The following is a 21,709-nucleotide window of genomic DNA, read 5'->3' as shown; positions in this document are numbered from 1 at the left end:
AATCAGAGGAACCCCCGGGATGTGGGGGCATAATATAAATCATAGGGACCCCCAGAATGTGGGGGGGCATAATATAAATCATAGGGACCCCCAGGATGTGTGTGTGGGGGGAGGGGGGACATAATATAAATCATTGGGAACCCCGGGATGTGGCGGGGGGGAGAGCATAATATGAATCAGAGGGACTTCCGGGGTGTGATTGGGGGGGGCTGTAATATAAATCACAAGGACCCCCGGGATGTTCCAGCTGTTTCCAGATTGCTTTAATCCGTTTGTATTTCTCAGTACAATTAGCTGCGGTTTTATGGTAATGAGCCGGACACGAGCGCGGTGACCTGATTCTGCCAGAGGAGCGACATCTCAGCACAAGCCACATAATACAGCTGCGTCAGCAGAACCCTCGGTACCAGCAAGGAACCATCATTAACTGGTATGATGCCAGGCGCAGGAGTCATCTGGTGACGGCCCTTTAAATTCTAGTTTACCTTAAAGGGGAACGCCACTTCAGTGCAAAATGTATCCACACCTGAGAGTTCAGGCTCCGGCACCCTGGTGAGGGCGGCATCGGGATGTGACTGACGCCCTGACATCGCCCTCACAATCCTCCTGAAGCCCTGGAGGCGAGGCATCTCCGCAGGGAAACAGCCTCCCATCCCTGCAGGACTGAAGGAATCCCCTGCTGCAGCGGTCACAGCCACGGCAGGAGATGGTGATCTTCTCCCAGCCACGGCAGCGCCAGCCCACTGAAATCAATGGCAGATGATCACGATCCTCTACCACTGCGGTGACAGCAGTGGCAGGGGACTCCCCATGGCGAGGATTTTCAGGGGAAGCTTGAAATATAAGTCCTACCCCGAAAATAATCCCTAACTGTAGAAAAATAATAATACTACATCCCCTTAGCAGCGCTGTCACCTCCGGCGTCTCCTAGCCGGTCCCCGGCACTCTTTTTCAGCTTCTCTTCTGGCCTCCTGAAAGCGCTGCCACTAATCCTGTCCCATTGATATTAGTGGGGCAGCAGCTGCCGGCCTCATTGGTAACGATGGACGAGATCGCAAAGAGAATGGCCGTGCTGCCATCTTGTTTTCGCGCTGCATCGCACATGTGAATGGAGCCATTGGCTTCACAATTTTGCGATTTCTCGCAGCGCTGGGAAATTGTGCGATTTCATCGCCCTAACCCTCAGATACTTACTAGATACCATTTATTTTATTCTTTCTTCTATTTTATACTCCAGTTGCATCCAAAGCTGCAATCAACTATTGGAGTGCCCCAAGCCTTATGCTGCCTGGTGCAAAGTGTGAAGCCCCCCCCCCCCAAAAAAAAAATACACAGGATACCCAATATATATCTGAACTATTGAGACTAGTCTGACAGAGAAGTGACGGAGTAGTGACTGTCTCCTGTAGTGGTCCTAATATGAAGTGTCCCCCTTAGTGGCCCTAGTAATAATAGTGCCACCTGTAGTGGCCCCAATAGTAAGTGGCGCCAATAGTAGTAACTTCCTTCCCCAGTAGTAATAATGCCACCAGTAGTGGCCTCACTAGTAATATTGACCCCCTTAATGCCCCCATTAGTACTAGTGTCCCCTATAATGGCCCCACTAATTACAGTAAGGCACATAGTGGTCCAAGTAGTAATAGTTACCCCAGTATTGACAGTATTCCTTGTAGTGGACTTTGGGCAGCAACCCAACCAGCTGTGCACTCAGTCTGTGGTCCAGTCAGGCGGCTGCTGCTGCTATCAGTCTGTGACCCCTGACCTCTCTCCCCAGCGTCTGGATGCAGGAGCGTGGATGCAGAGTGGTGGCCTCCCAACCACAGTTGCGGACGTAGTGATTTCAGTGCTTGTATCATTGCAGCTCGGCCGCCTCGAAGCTGACGATTCTTTTTACCGACCCTCTGAGGTCCTGCAGACCTCATGGATGGAGCCTCCTGCCTGGTGGCAGAGCGGTGAATTGTAAGAGCTGAAAGTGCAGTCACACATCCAGACCCCAGCAAGCAATCCACCATAATGCAAAATACAGCACATATCCATATGGAGTGTGTCCACCAGCATAGAGGCAATTGGCAGAATTATGACTGCAGCTCTGGATGTGACTGGAGTATAAGGTACAATCTGATGTCGGATCCCAGCACTTTGTAAAGTTTATAGCATGAAATACATTTATCAGTGGAGCTGACCAAAGAAATGTGATGGCAGGTGACACCGAGCGCAGAGCTCCGCCCAGGGAAAGAGGATATGAATCTCTGCTCCATCCCAGTGCATTATGGGAGCGACATTCAGAATACAAAGGAATGGATGTAACAAAACATATTGTATACAATGTTCTCCCTTCACGACAGGGGGGGGGGGGATCCTGCTACAGTTGTGCTCATACCAGTAGTGTGCAGGGTGGCCCTTTAATTCATGGAGTGGGGGAGGGGAGACGGCGACATCTCACATCTCTGACACTTACCCGAGTCGGTCCAGGCAGGCGGAGGACATGATGCTGTGCTGGCAGGACGTATCGATCTTCACCTTCATCTCCTTCCCTGCGCACTGCAGGATGACAAGGGAAACCCTGTTACCTGGGGGGAGGGGCCTGTGGAATTATGGGCGGGATGCAGAGTGTACACCCCATATTAGACCCCATTTACACTGAAAGATGATCGCTCACAAATCGCTCAAACGACAGTCTGAGTGACAGTTTTGAGCGATCATCTTTGCATAGTCCATAGTAGCTAATTAGCTACTAAAGAGCTATGCAGGCCGAGCGGGACACTGTCACTATTGCTAGGCGAACAATACAGCTGTTTCACATAAGAAAAAAACAGCTGTATTGTTCTCTGCGATTACAGGTCATGTCCTGCTGTAAATAACCAGCAGTACACGAGCTGAAAGAATCTTATCAGCGCTGGCGACTGTGATAACAGCCTGCACCGCTGATAAGAGTTCATCGCTCAATTCAAGAAAACTAGAATTGAATGGTGAACGACTCATGCGCGAAAACTGCTCAGTGTCCGTATATTTTGACGCAACGGTTATCGCTCAAAAGACGGCTTTGAGCGAATTTTGAGCAAGAATCGTTGTGTCTAAATGGGCCTTCATATATTAACCCTTGCATCACACTGGGGGAGTGAAGGCCTCATTGCATTAGTATTAGATCCCTCTACCTGACACCAGACAAACACTGCGTCGTCCTCGTCGCTCTTTCTAGCGCTCTCTCCTTTCCCATAGTTCAGTTTGTTGCTCTGCGCTGAGACTTCGTTCTTCGGGATCCACGCCGGCCGACTGTTTCGAAGTTTTGTCAAATTTGACTCCATCAAACGTCTCTGCAGGATGTTGTGCGGCTGCTGCAAAATGAGTCAGAAACGCAAGGAGTCAGGAAGCTGCACACGAGCCGGGTGACCCGCCAGAGCCTCTGCCGCCCCAAGCAGGCATCGTCAGCTTCCAGTTCAGTGTGCGGATTATCAAACTGCCCTAAAAGATACATTTTTATATGAATCAGAATATAACTTCTACCATCAGAGACGCTGCGATGACTTCGCTCATTTCTAAATTTTTGGTTTTGTCAGATTAGAAATTATTTCACAGAACACGGGCCAGAATGTTGTGCCGCCACGGCAGCGCCGGCGCCGGACATACGCTGATCTGTCACAGGCACGAAGTGCTGGGTTATCAGACTTCTAAGCTAGCTGCTTCTGTATAGCAGCTCCCGGCCGTGCGGCGCTACGGACATGGCGGCTGAATCCCGCTAGAATTTGAAGATGATTCAGCAGAACATTCCGGGTGTTTCCGCCCCGATGTCAGCGCACTTCTCTTGCCGTGTGACTGCAGATTATAGGGAAGATTCCTCCTCCGCAGCTGCAACTCAAATCAGCGGCTGAGAAAGAAAATTAATTATACATCAAGCATGAAAGGTGCCGGATCCCATTAACCCGCGCGACCGTCCAACGCGCCAAAGCTGCACAACAAGGGAGAAGTCACACACTGCAGATCGGATGCAGAAATTCCTATGTAGTTGTGTTTATATTGATGGGGCTTGGAGAAGTCCATGTGATGGAGACCTGGAGCAGGACTGAGGGGTCTGAAGGAGAAGAGGGAAGGCTATAAGTCTGACAGAGGGGTCTAAAGGGTAAAGTGGGGTCTGGAAGGGGGTGGAGGCACTTGGAGGGGAGCCGAGGAGCCCACAGGGTATGGAGTAGTCTGCAGGAGGAATGGAGGGGTCTGGAGGTCTGCAGGAGGAATGGAGGGGTCTGGAGGTCTGCAGGAGGAATGGAGGGGACAAGGAGGTCTGCAGGAGGAATGGAGGGGTCTGGAGGTCTGCAGGAGAAATGGAGGGGTCTGGAGGTCTGCAGGAGGAATGGAGGGGACAAGGAGGTCTGCAGGAGGAATGGAGGGGTCTGGAGGTCTGCAGGAGGAATGGAGGGGTCTGGAGGTCTGCAGGAGGAATGGAGGGGTCTGGAGGTCTGCAGGAGGAATGGAGGGGTCTGGAGGTTTGCAGGAGGAATGGAGGGGTCTAGAGGTCTGCAGGAGGAATGGAGGGGTCTGGAGGTCTGGCCGGGGGCTGTTATACAGAAGCAGCTAGTTTAGAAGCCTGATAATCCAGCATGACTATGATGGATCGTATATCCAGCCCAGCGCCAGCGCAGCAGTCGCGGCATGACATTCTGACCCCTGTTTTCTGCAAAGATCCGTAGAATAATCTATAATCTGACAAAACCAGAAGCAGAAAATAACAAAGTAATCGAAGCATCTCTTATGATATATGTATAAATTATTGGCCAGAGTCCCAGGTGAAGCTCTTGCTGTGATCCCCAAAGAGTGCAGGTTTCTGGGGTTTCTTTTGCCATGGAGTCCAGCACCGATCTCGGTCGGAGGGAGGACAGTGATGGCAGCGAACACAGCAACAGCCTCACTACTGGTGCCAGAAAAGTCAGCGGTAATAGTCAAGAAGACAGAAGCTGTGAAGCAGTGAGGAGAGCGGGTCCGGGTCGTGGCTGCAGCGATGCGCCAATGTTCGTTAAGGAGAAGCTCATCAATGATGATCAGTTTGCAAAGATGGCTGCAGGGTGCAGTGACCACAAGCAAACCGAATCGTCCATTGATGGTGAGAGCTCAGACGAGGAGGAGTATCAGGATGTGCAGGAGAGTCTGGGGGAGCAGCCTGCAGGCTCTGCTGAGCAATCACTGACCCAGAGCAGCACTACAAGTGCCAGAAGACTCTGGCCTGAGGAGGTAGAACTGCTACCGACATAAGAGGAGTCTGAGGTGGAGGGGAAAGTAGGAGAAGCCCCCACAGCTGGAAGCCTTGTCTGATATGGGGGGCTTTCTGTCTAGCAATAATTTGGCAGAAAAGGACTCAGTGGTCTGTAAAAGGCAACAAAAGAAATCGGAGAAGCTGCAGGAGAGGCCGGTGTTTGTATCGGTCCCTGAGAGCACTGGTCCAGCCGGAAAGTCGGATCAGAGTTCTGACCTCAAGAGCCTTCCGAGAGCAAAGGGGGGAGACCGTATGGTCCCTACCGACACCTGAGCAGGACGCAGGTAGTAGGAATGTGGTCCGTCTTCGTTGGAGAGGCAATGATGCATGTCCCCGAAGGCGAGAGTAGTAGAGCTTCTACTGAAGATGGGCTTCAGGGCAGTTGACATCTTTGCCCTGATCCATCCTTACGGCCCGTCTGAGTTTGACATCAGCTTCGTTCGCCCAGAGGGTCTAGAAATCTTTTGGGGGAATTACGAGCTGGTGAAAAACGAGCCCGGCTGGCGATACTTTGCCATTCAGGACGAGACTCGCCAAAACGATATCAAGAAGGTGTCATGTATGACCAGGATGTAGGAAAATCAGTGAAGCAAAGAACATAAACCACCACAGGTAATGTGTGGAATATCAGATGGAGAGGGAAATTCTCCCTATGTGAATAAAAGACTGTACCTGCCTATAGTGGATGTCCCGTCCTGATAAGAATGCACCGACACATTCACTGTCCCTAGCTGGGACAGAAGTAACTAACTAAGTAAGAATACAGCTTCCACCAATAATCACAGTGCTTTGCTTAAGATGAGCAGGAATACACAGGAGATTAAAATGCAGCTCTGATTCCAACAACCATGAGATGAAGACTGAGAATAATCAGCGCAGTTCCACAGCCAAGACAGGAATAAAAGCCCTTCCTAATTGCTAGGCAGGTGCAACAGGTAGCAGAACGCTCCCATAGACACTCTCACCAGTGCTAGAGAAACCTGGGAGGAAAGTCCTAAACAGCACTAACACTGAACAAAGACCTCAACCTGCCACAGTAGAAGGTGACCGTTTTGACCAGTTATGAGTCACTTTTTGCTTTGACATTATGACGTGGCTCAGTTGGTATGGAGAGGTGACGGAGATGCCCAAGAAGAACAGAGATGAGCACGGCATATGGTCTGGGGCCTGGACGTTTATGGTCAAGCTGAAGCGTTCAGGTAACTCAGTGGCTCACATACCATCTGCAGCCTTCTTCGGCAGGGATCGTATCTTGGCCTTTTACCAGGGGCAGCCGAAGCTCTGCCACAGGTGCGGCGACCCCTCACACTTGAGCGCCGCTTGTAAGACCTTGAAGTGTGCTCTGTGTGGGGGTCTGGGTCATCTAGCCGCCTCCTGTGCGGAGATTAGGTGTAACCTCTGTGGTGATCTCGGTCACCCATTTAGCCGCTGTCCATGCTCCTTTGCCAATGCGGTCTCAGCACCTACGGATGGGGGTCATGATGTGGCCTCTGGGGGTGAGGGGACCAGCAGAGGTGGGGGAGCTCAGGAGCCAGGGAAGAACCGGCAAAAGACGCCTGCGGAGCAGAGGCGTCAGGAGAAACGCAGACGGAGCAGGGAGCTGACAGGAGCGCCCACAGCGGGTGGGTCAATGGTGGCCCCTGTTCCAGAAGCAAATCTCGTGCCTGAGGCTTTGAGGGACAGGAGGATCAAGAGGAAGGAGGATGAGACCAACTCTGCAGATTCCTCCTGCTATGAAAGTGTGGATGAGGAAGGCAAGAGGTGGTTAGGGAAAAGGCGTAAGCTAGGTGCCGCAAGGAGAAAACGAAGGGGGGATTCAAGATCTTCCCCCACCCCGGGCCAAGTACTAGAAGGAGAAACCTGCTCGCCTCCAGTTGGACTCTCCAATGGGGTCCGGGCCCTCCGAGACTTCTCTTCCTCCTCTTCTGAGGGGGAGGCGGAGGGCGAGGTTCCTAGGGCTAAGAAAGGGTCAATGTGCAGTAAATGTCCTGTTGGGGGCTTTTATGTTGGAGAAACAGGACAAACACTTAAAGCAAGCATGAGAGCTCATTGCCACATGATTAAAGAGAGAAAGACAGAATTACCCGCGGCCGAGCATTGCTCTCGTCAAGGACTCAACATAGAACATATGAAAGTTATTATACTTAAAGGTAATTTTTAATCTTAACGTCACAGAAGAATTTGGGAATATACATTTAAAACCACCTTTAATAATATCAGGAGCGGAATGAATCTCAGGGGTGGTTTTTTTTACATTAGTGGAGATTATGAGAACCTGAGCAGAGGTAACACTTGGCATGGTGGTGACCCCCTAACATCAATTTAGAGACCATAAAACTTTCACATTCCTTTTTGCTGGACTAATTAAGTATTTACTGTTATGCTCATCCCTTTCTGGTGTTTATCTAAGTGCTATTAATCACAACATGTCTCTGCCCTTTTATCCTCTTCTGGAAGATGTTTCAAGTGCAAATTAAGCACACTATGTCTGTTCCCTCCCATGTGATGATAGTAAAACACATCACACGGCGAGTGATGTGCGATGCCAGGTTTACCATTGAAAACTATGGTAAACACTTGCCGATCCTCTAATGTGGCTGGAAGCCACACCGAAGGATTGCAGCCAAAACAATGCCTTGTATCGCTGTGTAAACGCATGTTGGTGAGCGGGATATCAGGCCGAGTTCCTTGGCCCAATACCGTGCTCGCCCGTGTGTAAGTAGACTAATGTTGCCAGCTTTAAGGAAGATATGGCTAGATTTGCGGTCTTTTATTTGAAGTCAACATTTTATTTTTGCAGCAGACCAGGCTGTCTGATGTGGCAGCCATACATAAAGCAAAAAGGGAGTGGAGGTCAGGTCCCTCCTATTAGTCTCCTGCGGCCGAGCCGTATAGCGGAGTAGCAGTCCTTTTTACCACCTCATGTGGCACAGAGTGTTAAGGCAGCGGTTTGGAGTCCTAAGCTCTCGCTCCTGACCTGAAGGTTACGAGTTCAATCCCTGCTTGATTCAGGTAGCTCAAGGTTGACTCAGAAGTCTTCCATCCTTCCAAGGTCAGTAAAATGAGTACCCAGCTTTCTGGAGGGTAATAAGTAGGTATTAGCTGGCGCTATACAAACAACAAGTCCCTTCCCTGATCTTAGATGTCCTCATGAAGGGACAAGAACTAGGACATCAACAACTATGGTCCCCAGTCAAAAAAGACAGGAAGAGTCTCTTCATGAGGATCAAGCCCTACCTTTTTACCAGCCGCCAAGTTGTCTTTGGAGGTGACTTTTATACAGTCACAAGAGCCCGCGATAGGGGAGGCTCTGGAGACAGGCGATTGGCTTTTGACACTTAATAACATAGCTAGCGAAGCTCGCCTGGTGGATGTCCACGTCCGGAACACCCCAGGCCACGAGGGATTCACCTTTCAGCAGTAGAATAGACAGGTTTTATTTGAAGGAGGAAGCCATCTCTTCACCAGTGTCCGTTGTTGAGGTGGAATTCTCCGACCACTGTCTAATATTGTTTTCTCTGAATGTTGCAGAGACCCCCCGGATGGGCAGAGGTTTGTGGAGACTGAATTCATCACTCCTGGAGGAAGCAGAGATAAGACAGTCCTTTGAGGATTTTCTGCAGAGCCAGGTACCATTACTGGATCTCTGTAGCAGTAAGTCAGAGTGGTGGGAGATGTTCAAGAGGAGGGCGGCGAGGTTTTTCCGAGAGCTCTCCAACCTCAGATGCCTGGACAGGTACCGCCTGTACAACGGCCTGAGGAGGAAACTCGAACACCTCGTTTTGACTGGAGGTAGCCGCAAGGAGATCTCCAGAGTGAAATCTTTACTCAAGAAGTGCCAGTATGACAGACACGCATCCTTGGTTTTTGAGAGGGATTTCGGGAAGTACCGCTCGCCCGACCCTTACAGAAACTGTAGGATGTCTGAATAGTAAAGTGGTCACTGGACTGATTAGCAGTACGGGGTCCCTGAATCGATCCAGATCAGGGATTCTGGAGGTCGTCAGATCCTACTACTCGCAACTCTTGGGAAAGAGGGATCTAGATTCGGAAGTGATGTCGGCTTTCCTGGCTGAAACTGTCCCTGAGCCGGGGGTAGACACCTCTCTTGACGTTTTGACAGGAGAGATCAGAATAGAGGAAGTTAAACTGGCGATTGATGGGCTCCGGCTCAAAAAATCGCCAGGACCGGATGGACTAACATCCGAGTATTATAAGACCTTCAAGGACCTCTTGAGTCCCCTCTTGACGGAGGTATTAAATGAGTGTCTTTCCTCGGGCACTCTGCCTTGGTCCATGAGGAGGTCAGCTTTGATCCTTCTGTCAAAGGGTAAAAACTCGAGCCGTATTGAGAACTGGCGTCCCATAGCGCTTCTCAATACGGACAGGAAGGTTCTGGCAAAAGTGCTGTTTAATCGGCTGGTCAAGTTTGCACCTCAGCTCCTCTCGGGGGCCCAGCATTGCTCTGTTCCAGGCCGTAGCACCTTTAGTGCTGTTCTCGGTGTCCGGGAGGCAGTGGAGCAGGGTAGGGCTGGTCACTGGGAGGGGTACTTGCTGTCCTTGGATCAGGCCAAAGCGTTTGATCGGGTTAATCACAAGTACCTCTGGTCAGTCCTTCTGAGATATTGTCTGCTATGAAGACGAAGGGGGATTTGTAGATCGGCTAGAACATTGTAGAACATTGTATGCAGGGACAAAGACTTTCCCACTGTTTAATGGTTGGCTTGGCTGCCTTTTTGAGGTAGGTTCTGGCGTTCGCCAGGGCTGTCCTGCAAGTCCCCTGTTGTATGTATTTTTTATAGATCCCTTCTTTAAGAGGTCATTTTTGTACCTCCTCTAGCTTGGATACAAAATGTAATACGGGTGGGCATGGAGGCTCTAGTATCCCATAGTACCACCTCTAGCTTGGATACAAGATGTCATACAGGGGCATAGAGGCTCTAGTACCCTGTTGTACCGCCTCTAGCTTGGATACAAGATGTGATACGAGCAGCATGGAGGCTCTATTACCCTGTTGTACCATCTCTAGCCTGGATACAAGATGTGATACAGGCAGGCATGGAGGCTCTAGTACCCTGTTGTACCACCTCTAGCTTGGATACAAGATGTAATACGGGTGGGTATGGAGGCTCTGGTACCCTGTTGTACCACCTCTATCTTGGATACAAGATGTGATACGGGGGCGGGCATGGAGGCTCTAGTACCCTGTTATACCACCTCTAGCTTGGATGTGGGCATGGAGGCTCTAGTACCCTGTTGTACTACCTCTAGCTTGGATACAAGATGTGATACGGGGGGCATGGAGGCTCTAGTACCCTGTTGTACCACCTCTAGCTTGGATACAAGATGTGATACGGGGGGCATGGAGGCTCTAGTACCCTGTTGTACCACCTCTATCTTGGATACAAGATGTGATACGGGGGGCATGGAGGCTCTAGTACCCTGTTGTACCACCTCTAGCTTGGATGTGGGCATGGAGGCTCTAGTACCCTGTTGTACCACCTCTATCTTGGATACAAGATGTGATACAGGCAGGTATGGAGGCTCTAGTATCCTGTTGTACCACCTCTAGCTCGGATACAAGATGTGATACAGGCAGGCATGGAGGCTCTAGTACCCTGTTGTACCACCTCTATCTTGGATACAAGATGTAATACGGGTGGGCATGGAGGCTCTAGTACCCTGTTGTACCGTCTCTAGCTTGGATACAAGATGTGATACGGGGGGCATGGAGGCTCTAGTACCCTGTTGTACCGCCTCTAGCTTGGATACAAGATGTGATACAGGTGGGTATGGAGGCTCTAGTATCCTGTTGTACCACCTCTAGCTCGGATACAAGATGTGATACAGGCAGGCATGGAGGCTCTAGTACCCTGTTGTACCACCTCTATCTTGGATACAAGATGTGATACGGGGGGCATGGAGGCTCTAGTACCCTGTTGTACCGCCTCTAGCTTGGATACAAGATGTGATACAGGTGGGTATGGAGGCTCTAGTATCCTGTTGTACCACCTCTAGCTCGGATACAAGATGTGATACAGGCAGGCATGGAGGCTCTAGTACCCTGTTGTACCACCTCTATCTTGGATACAAGATGTAATACGGGTGGGCATGGAGGCTCTAGTACCCTGTTGTACTGCCTCTAGCTTGGGTACAACATGTGATATGAACGGGCATGGAGGTATACAGGTTCTGTATGATATCCTGCGGCATATCGCTCCACATTTGCTGTAACTGAGCCTGTAGATCCTGTAAACCTGTAGGCTGTGACAGTTGGCATCACAGATGGTCCCTATTGGTGATAAGTCATTTGACCTGGCAGCCAGGCAGTGTGACAATGTTGTGGGGGCTCCAGTGACCCCCCTGTGTGTGCGGCCGAGCATTATCCTGCTGGAGGCCACCATGAGAGGAACACATGTGGCTGCAGGATGTCCTGAACATATCGCTGAGCGGCCATTGTCCCTCATACCACCGCTAGGGGGGACCGACTGTTGTATACGATGGCCCCCAGACCATCACACCAGCAGGGGGCAGCAGTGTACATACAGCATACACGTGGCGCTATGTCTAGTAGAGGGATGTATTCTGACGGTATAAGGACTCTTGGCTGACGCAGCAGTTTTGCGGTTCGTCGCGGCGCGGCTTGTAGTTGTTATGTCTGATTTCCAATGACAAGATAAAATAAGAAGATGCATCATCATCATCATCATCATCATCATCATCTGTCGCTGCGAGTAACGAGGGCACTGAGCAGGTCTGCTGGCAAGGGAAGGGTTAAGAGACTGCAGCGGAGCGACTGGGTGATACTGGTAATAATTAGCAATAATTAACCCGTCCCCCGAAATATCTCATCATCCCTGTATCCAACAGTGCCTTCCCCTCCGCCATCACTAAGCTGTCCATCTAGACTGTATCACACATGATGGGATTAGATACACGGCTCAGCAGACAGTATCACACAGGATAGGATTAGATACACGGCTCAGCAGACAGTATCACACAGGATAGGATTAGATACACGGCTCAGCAGGCAGTATCACACAGGATAGGATTAGATACACGGCTCAGCAGACAGTATCACACAGGATAGGATTAGATACACGGCTCAGCAGACAGTATCACATAGGATGGGATTAGATACATGGCTCAACAGACAGTATCACACTGGATAGGATTAGATACACAGCTCAGCAGACCGTATCACACAGGATAGGATTAGATACACAGCTCAGCAGACCGTATCACACAGGATAGGATTAGATACACAGCTCAGCAGACAGTATCACACAGGATAGGATTAGATACACAGCTCAGTAGACAGTATCACATAGGATAGGATTAGATACACAGCTCAGCAGGCAGTATCACACAGGATAGGATTAGACACATGGCTCAGCAGACAGTATCACATAGGATAGGATTAGATACACAGCTCAGCAGGCAGTATCACACAGGATAGGATTAGATACACGGCTCAGCAGACAGTATCACACAGGATAGGGTTAGATACACGGCTCAGCAGGTAGTATCACACAGGATAGGATTAGATACACAGCTCAGCAGACAGTATCACACAGGATACGATTAGATACACGGCTCAGCAGACAGTATCACACAGGATAGGATTAGATACACGGCTCAGCATACAGTATCACAAAGGATAGGATTAGATACACGGCTCAGCAGCTAGTATCACACAGGATAGGATTAGATACACAGCTCAGCAGGCAGTATCACACAATAGGATTAGATACACGGCTCAGCAGGCAGTATCACACAGGATAGGATTAGATACACGGCTCAGCAGGCAGTATCACACCGGATAGGGTTAGATACATGGCTCAGCAGAGAGTATCACTCCGGATAGGATTAGATACACAGCTCAGCAGAGAGTATCACACAGGATTGGATTAGATACACCCTCAGCAGACAGTATCACACAGAATAGGTTTAGATACACGGCTCAGCAGACAGTATCACACAGGATAGGATTAGATACATAGCTCAGAAGACAGTATCACACAGGATAGGATTAGATACATGGCTCAGCAGACAGTATCACATAGGATAGGATTAGATACACGGATCAGCAGACAGTATCACACAGGATAGGATTAGATACATGGCTCAGCAGAGAGTATCAAACAGGATCGGATTAGATACACCCTCAGCAGACAGTATCACACAGGATAAGATTAGATACACAGCTCAGCAGACAGTATCACACAGGATACGATTAGATACACGGCTCAGCAGACAGTATCACACAGGATAGGATTAGATACACGGCTCAGCATACAGTATCACAAAGGATAGGATTAGATACACGGCTCAGCAGGTAGTATCACACAGGATAGGATTAGATACACAGCTCAGCAGGCAGTATCACACAATAGGATTAGATACACGGCTCAGCAGGCAGTATCACACAGGATAGGATTAGATACACGGCTCAGCAGGCAGTATCACACTGGATAGGGTTAGATACATGGCTCAGCAGACAGTATCACACCGGATAGGATTAGATACACGGCTCAGCAGACTGTATCACACAGGATAGGGTTAGATACATGGCTCAGCAGACAGTATCACACAGGATAAGATTAGATACACAGTTCAGCAGACAGTATCACACAGGATAGGATTAGATACATGACTCAGCAGGCAGTATCAAACAGGATAAGATTAGATACACGGCTCAGCAGACAGTATCACACGATAGGATTAGATACACGGCTCAGCAGACAGTATCACATAGGATAGGATTAGATACATGGCTCAGCAGACAGTATCACCAGGATATGGTTAGATACACGGCTCAGCAGACAGTATCACACAGGATGGGATTAGATACACGGCTCAGCAGACAGTATCACACAGGATAGGATTAGATACACGGCTCAGCAGACAGTATCACACAGGATAGGATTAGATACACGGCTCAGCAGACAGTATCACACAGAATTGGATTAGATACACCCTCAGTAGACAGTATCACACAGGATAGGATTAGATACACGGCTCAGCAGACAGTATCACACAGGATAGGATTAGATACACGGCTCAGCAGACAGTATCACATAGGATAGGATTAGATACATGGCTCAGCAGACAGTATCACACAGGATATGGTTAGATACACGGCTCAGCAGACAGTATCACACAGGATGGGATTAGATACACGGCTCAGCAGACAGTATCACACAGGATAGGATTAGATACACGGCTCAGCAGACAGTATCACACAGGATAGGGTTAGATACACGGCTCAGCAGACAGTATCACACAGGATAGGATTAGATACGCAGGCAGTATCACACAGGATAGGATTAGATACACGGCTCAGCAGACAGTATCACATAGGAAAGGATTAGATATACGGCTCAGTAGACAGTATCACACAGGATAGGATTAGATACACAGCTCAGCAGGCAGTATCACATAGGATAGGATTAGATACACGGCTCAGCAGACAGTATCACACAGGATGGGATTAGATACACGGCTCAGCAGACAGTATCACACAGGATAGGGTTAGATACACGGCTCAGCAGACAGTATCACACAGAATTGGATTAGATACACCCTCAGTAGACAGTATCACACAGGATAGGGTTAGATACACGGCTCAGTATCTTCCTGTCTCAGATGATACGCTGTTTCCCGCGTCCGTCTGGTTCTGCGCTCGGAGCCATCCCTGATAATTGTTACATCGTGTCCCTAATCTGATTATGAACCTTCTTCTCCGGTCTCTCATTTATGATGATTTGGTGGATAATAGACGGGACGCTTTATAGACAGGATGATTTCATGAACGTTCTCAGCCGTCGCTGTGGGAGGAGCTTACAGCCATCTGGGGAGCTGTGCATGTCCGTCATGTGGCACCTTGCGCCTCAGTGGTGGCCGCAGCGCCGGTTGGCTCGAGGGTTTCTCAGGCGCTGCAGCTGTGGACCGCAGGAAATACCTTAGAATTAGGTTTTTTATCCGGTTTATGCAGATTTAATCGGCTGACCTGAACCGCCGCTGTTGGGTTCTCACATTCCGGTTTGCTGATTTCATGGTGGGCAATCGGTTATTCCGATCCTGGATGTACCATAACCTCCTTCATGGAGCAGAAGAGTGGTCTGCAGAGCTTACAATCTAATCTCCTGCCGCAGGAGCCGCAGATCTGCTGTGTGAATGGCCATCTTGCAGTACTACGTTTTCCCGTATGGATGGCTGCGGCTTCCCCAACAAATACAGCTATTTCTTGAGGGTGTCAGCCGCACATTCTGAAAGGGCCTGGACAAGTTTGCAATTACTATAAATCTCTTATATAGAGTCAAAGTAACCCAAAATATAAACCCCCGTTTACAGTCCCCCCTCTGCTTCATGTCCATTGCACTATATGCAGCCTCCGTAGGACACGGAGGTCACCCCCACATCCTGCAGGCTACACATCGCTATAGGAGGATCCTGCTGTCATCCAGAGCCTCCCTTATATTCTGTATATCTACTGCGCTGTCCTCCTGAACCCCCCTGTAAATATCCACTGAGCCGTCATACATCATCCTTATCACTACCATATGCATCACTGATCATCACCACCATCATCCTCCCACTATCCACACCGCTACCGTCAGTACCACTATAACCACCATCATCCTCTCCTGCATCCCTATCGCTACTGTTAGTACCACTGTTTATACCCAGGACTGCGACGGTAACAAGAGGACATCTGCTACATAGAAGAAAGCAGGTTTCATCACCAACACAGAAGAGGGTTCTTTACTGTAAGAGCAGTGAGACTGTGGAACTTTCTGCCTGAGGACGTGGTGATGGCAGGATCCATAGAGGAGGTTAAGAGGGACTAGACGTCTTTCTGGAGAGGAAGGATATTATAGGATATAGATATTAGGTGACCAGCGGGGTCGATGATCTCAAACATTGACCCAGGGATTACTCTGGCTGCCATTATGGAGTCAGGAAGTAATTTTTTTCCACCGAATGAGCTAATTTGCTTGCAGTTTCCCCCCCCCCCCCCTCCTCTGGACCAACAAGGGGAGGTTAAAACAGGCTGAACTGGATGGACACTGTCTCCCTTCAGCCTAACATACTATGTTACAATCACCACCATCATCCTCTCCACTATTCCTATCGTTACCATCAGTACCACTATCACCACAATCATCTTCTCCTGCATCCCTATTGTTACCACGAGTACCACTATCACCACCATCATCCTTTCTATTATCCATATTGTTACCATCAGTTCTACTATCACCACCATCATCTTCTCCACTATCCATATCGTTACCATCAGTACCACTATCACCACCATCATCCTCTCCACTATCCATATTGTTACCATCAGTACCACTATCACCACCATCATCCTCTCAACTATCCATATTGTTACCATCAGTACCACTATCACCACCATCATCCTCTCCACTATTCAGATTGTTACCATCAGTACTACTATCACCCCCATCATCCTCTCCACTATCCATATTGTTACCATCAGTACCACTATCACCACCATCATCCTCTCCACTATTCAGATTGTTACCATCAGTACCACTATCACCACCATCATCCTCTCTACTATTCAGATTGTTACCATCAGTACCACTATCACCACCGTCATCCTCTCCACTATCCCTACCGCTACTGTCAGTACCACTATTACCACAATCATCTTCTCCACTATCCATATCGTTACCATTGTTACCACTATTACCACCATCATCCTCTCCACTATTCATATCGTTACCATCAGTATCACTATCACCACCATCCTCTCCACTATCCATATTGTTACCACCAGTTCCACTATCACCACCATCATCCTCTCCACTATCCATATCGTTACCATTGTTACCACTATTACCACCATCATCCTCTCCACTATTCATATCGTTACCACCAGTTCCACTATCACCACCATCATCCTCTCCACTATCCATATTGTTATCATAAGTACCACTATCACCACCATCCTCTCCACTATCCATATTGTTACCATCAGTACCACTATTACCCCCATCATCCTCTCCACTATCCATATTGTTACCATCAGTATCACTATCACCACCATCATCCTCTCCACTATCTATATTGTTACCATCAGTACCACTATCACCACCATCATCCTCTCCACTATTCAGATTGTTACCATCAGTACCACTATCACCACCATCATCCTCTCCACTATCCATATTGTTACCATCAGTACCACTATCACCCCCATCATCCTCTACACTATCCATATTGTTACCATCAGTACCACTATTACCACCATCATCCTCTCCACTATTCAGATTGTTACCATCAGTACCACTATCACCACCACCATCCTCTCCACTATCCATATTGTTACCATCAGTACCACTATCACCCCCATCATCCTCTCCACTATCAATATTGGTACCATCAGTTCCACTATCACCACCATCATCCTCTCCACTATTCAGATTGTTACCATCAGTACCACTATCACCACCATCATCCTCTCCACTATCCATATTGTTACCATCAGTACCACTATCACCACCACCATCCTCTCCACTATCCATATTGTTACCATCAGTACCACTATTACCACCATCATCCTCTCCACTATTCAGATTGTTACCATCAGTTCCACTATCACCACCACCATCCTCTCCACTATCCATATGGTTACCATCAGTACCACTATCACCACCATCATCCTCGCCACTATCCATATTGTTACCATCAGTACCACTATCACCACCATCATCCTCTCCACTGCACATATTGTTACCATCAGTTCCACTATCACCCCCATCATCCTCTCCACTATCCATATTGTTACCATCAGTATCACTATCACCACCATCCTCTCCACTATCCAGATTGTTACCATCAGTACCACTATCACCACCATCATCCTCTCCACTATCCATATTGTTACCATCAGTATCACTATCACCACCATCCTCTCCACTATCCAGATTGTTACCATCAGTACCACTATCACCACCATCCTCTCCACTATCCATATTGTTACCATCAGTATCACTATCACCACCACCATCCTCTCCACTATCCATATTGTTACCATCAGTACCACTATCACCACCATCATCCTCTCAACTATCCATATTGTTACCATCAGTTCCACTATCACCCCCATCATCCTCTCCACTATCCATATTGTTACCATCAGTACCACTATCACCACCATCATCCTCTCCACTATCCATATTGTTACCATCAGTACCACTATCACCACCATCATCCTCTCCACTATCCCTACCGCTACTGTCAGTACCACTATCACCACCATCATCCTCTCCACTATCCATATTGTTACCATCAGTACCACTATCACCACCATCATCCTCTCCACTATCCATATTGTTACCATCAGTATCACTATCACCACCATCATCCTCTCCACTATCCATATTGTTACCATCAGTACCACTATCACCACCATCATCCTCTCCACTATCCATATTGTTACCATCAGTACCACTATCACCACCATCATCCTCTCCACTGCACATATTGTTACCATCAGTACTACTATCACCACCATCATCCTCTCCACTATCCATATTGTTACCATCAGTACCACTATCACCACCATCATCCTCTCCACTATCCATATTGTTACCATCAGTATCACTATCACCACCACCATCCTCTCCACTATCCATATTGTTACCATCAATACCACTATCACCACCACCATCCTCTCCACTATCCATATTGTTACCATCAGTATCACTATCACCACCATCATCCTCTCCACTATCCATATTGTTACCATCAGTACCACTATAACCCCCATCATCCTCTCCACTATCCATATTGTTACCATCAGTACCACTATCACCAGCATCATCCTCTCCACTATCCATATTGTTACCATCAGTACTACTATCACCACCATCATCCACTCCACTATCCATATTGTTACTATCAGTATCACTATCACCCCCATCATCCTCTCCACTATCCATATTGTTACCATCAGTACTACTATCACCCCCATCATCCTCTCCACTATCCATATTGTTACCATCAGTACCACTATAACCCCCATCATCCTCTCCACTATCCATATTGTTACCATCAGTACTACTATCACCCCCATCATCCTCTACACTATCCATATTGTTACCATCAGTACCACTATCACCACCATCATCCTCTCCACTATCCATATTGTTACCATCAGTACCACTATAACCCCCATCATCCTCTCCACTATCCATATTGTTACCATCAGTACCACTCTAACCCCCATCATCCTCTCCACTATCCATATTGTTACCATCAGTACCACTATAACCCCCATCATCCTCTCCACTATCCATATTGTTACCATCAGTACCACTATAACCCCCATCATCCTCTCCACTATCCATATTGTTACCATCAGTACCACTATCACCCCCATCATCCTCTCCACTATCCATATTGTTACCATCAGTACCACTATCACCAGCATCATCCTCTCCACTATCCATATTGTTACCATCAGTACCACTATCACCGCCATCATCCTCTCCACTATCCATATTGTTATCGTAAGTACCACTATCACCGCCATCATCCTCTCCACTATCCATATTGTTACCATCAGTACTACTATCACCCCCATCATCCTCTCCACTATCTATATTGTTATCGTAAGTACCACTATCACCACCATCATCCTCTCCACTATCCATATTGTTACCATCAGTACCACTATCACCACCATCATCCTCTCCACTATCCATATGGTTACCATCAGTACCACCATCACCCCCATCATCCTATGACTTCTTAGCATTCCTGTTGACCCCCCACATTTGCCCTGTTTTGGGGTCCCCCTCCCACCACCCCAGCATTCGTCTTACTGTGTCCTTGGAGGTCCCCAGCTTCTTGAGGCCATCCAGAGGCAGGAGGTCGGCGGAGTCCTTGTGGATGAACTGGACGGACTGCTTCATCCTCCTCTGCTGCCGCAGATCGGCGTCCTTCCCGTCGGTGAGGATCCCGGAGCAGAACATGTGAGCGGCGGCTCGGAGAGCAGTGGGCTGCCGGGGTGCAGCAGCCGAGCGCGAGGCCGGATCTGCTGCAGCTGCGGACTCTGCTGCCACCTCCAGCATTTCAGCCTCACTCCTTCCAAGTTCTCTTTTTGCTGTCAGTGAATGGAAACATTGTTGCTCACATCTAGAGGTTAAACAACCGGCCATACTTTATATTTCTGGGGCCGTAAAGCATCCCCTGACAGCAGCACAGATCCCTGCCCCGTTCTGATAGTTTGTTACAATGTAGCAGTCAGCTTTTCTGTATGGGATACAATTGTAGCAGCCCCTCAGCTGTGAGAAGTAGTAGATTCTGCAGGTCTTCTAGATCTGGGGGGACATTTGTCACCCGGCTGCACATGAATGAAGAACTGAGGGGGAAGTTAGTAGCTAAAAAGGTTGTAGATTTTGGCATCAGTCTTGCACAAAAAAATTGCAACTTTTTACAATTATGTTGGCTTAAGTCATTTTGAAATGGGCGGGGCTTGTTGGGAGGGGGTGTGGCTGCATAAATTATACCAGAAATCTCCATCTTGTAGTCGGCATAGATTTCTTTTTAGGTGCAAAGAAGCCACAAGATTCTTGGCCGCAACTTGCTATTGGCCGTGTAAGGATGGCGTTGGTGGCCCCAATAGTAATAGTGCCCCCATTAACAGACCCAGCAGTAATAGTGATGCCTATAGTGGCCCCTGTTAGCAGGCCCAGTACTAATAGCAACCCCCAGAGTGGCCTCAATAGTAATAGTTCCCCCATTAGCGGCCTTAGCAGTTGTGACCCCCAAAGTGGCCCCAATAGTAAAGACAATAGTACGGACCGAATGTCAATGTTAGGCTGATAGAATATGTCGGCTGTTGCCAAAGTTTATTGTGGAGTTGCAGAGGCTTTGACCAGGCGGTGACGTCACCGCGCTCCTGTGGAACGCACGCCCGACTCCTCAGTCATTCTACTAGTACTGCGTTCCAGGGCACGTAGCTTACTCCTATGCACCCGGCAGGTGACGTCAGCACTCCTGCCAGCGGGTGTCTGGAACTTCCATTGTAGGTTTTACTAATGTTATATAAATGTATGTTATTGCAATGTTTTGTTATGCTTGAAAAAGGCGCCAGAGAGCGCCGAAACGCGTTGCATCCATGTTATATACGTTTTTGTCTGTCGAAATAAAATAAGTCTTATCTGGCACTATCAGTGGTCTCCTTGGGGTGCCTGTTGCAATGAGCGCAAGGAAACTTTTTTTGTTTTTTTATTTTAGCATAGCAGTAATAGTGACCCTTATAGTGGCCCCAGTAGTAATAGTGTCCCCCCACAGTGTCCTCAGTAGTAATAGTCACCCTGTTAGTGATCCCAGCAGTAATAGTGACCCTTATAGTGGCCCCAGTAGTAATAGTGTCCCCCCACAGTGTCCTCAGTAGTAATAGTGTCCCTCCACAGTGGCCTCAGT

At 48.5% G+C, this 21,709-nt stretch overlaps 1 protein-coding gene across 1 annotated transcript in view; it reads right to left on the bottom strand.

Moving 5' to 3' along the window:
* NRIP3 (nuclear receptor interacting protein 3) overlaps positions 1–20,253 on the bottom strand; it is a 33,107-nt gene extending 12,854 nt beyond the window's left edge. The window contains exons 1-3 of the mRNA XM_066582431.1: positions 20,104–20,253; positions 3,156–3,335; positions 2,459–2,541 (exon numbers count right to left, since the gene is read on the bottom strand). Coding sequence (XP_066438528.1) covers positions 2,459–2,541; positions 3,156–3,335; positions 20,104–20,253 — 413 coding nt within the window. The remainder of the gene's footprint in view (positions 1–2,458; positions 2,542–3,155; positions 3,336–20,103) is intronic.
* Positions 20,254–21,709: the final 1,456 nt, after the last annotated feature.

The sequence above is a fragment of the Eleutherodactylus coqui genome, chromosome 11 (assembly GCF_035609145.1).
Source record: "Eleutherodactylus coqui strain aEleCoq1 chromosome 11, aEleCoq1.hap1, whole genome shotgun sequence".
NCBI classification, from domain to species: domain Eukaryota; kingdom Metazoa; phylum Chordata; class Amphibia; order Anura; family Eleutherodactylidae; genus Eleutherodactylus; species Eleutherodactylus coqui.
The sequence above is the reverse complement of the archived record's forward strand: the minus strand, read 5'-3'. Positions and strand labels throughout refer to the sequence as shown.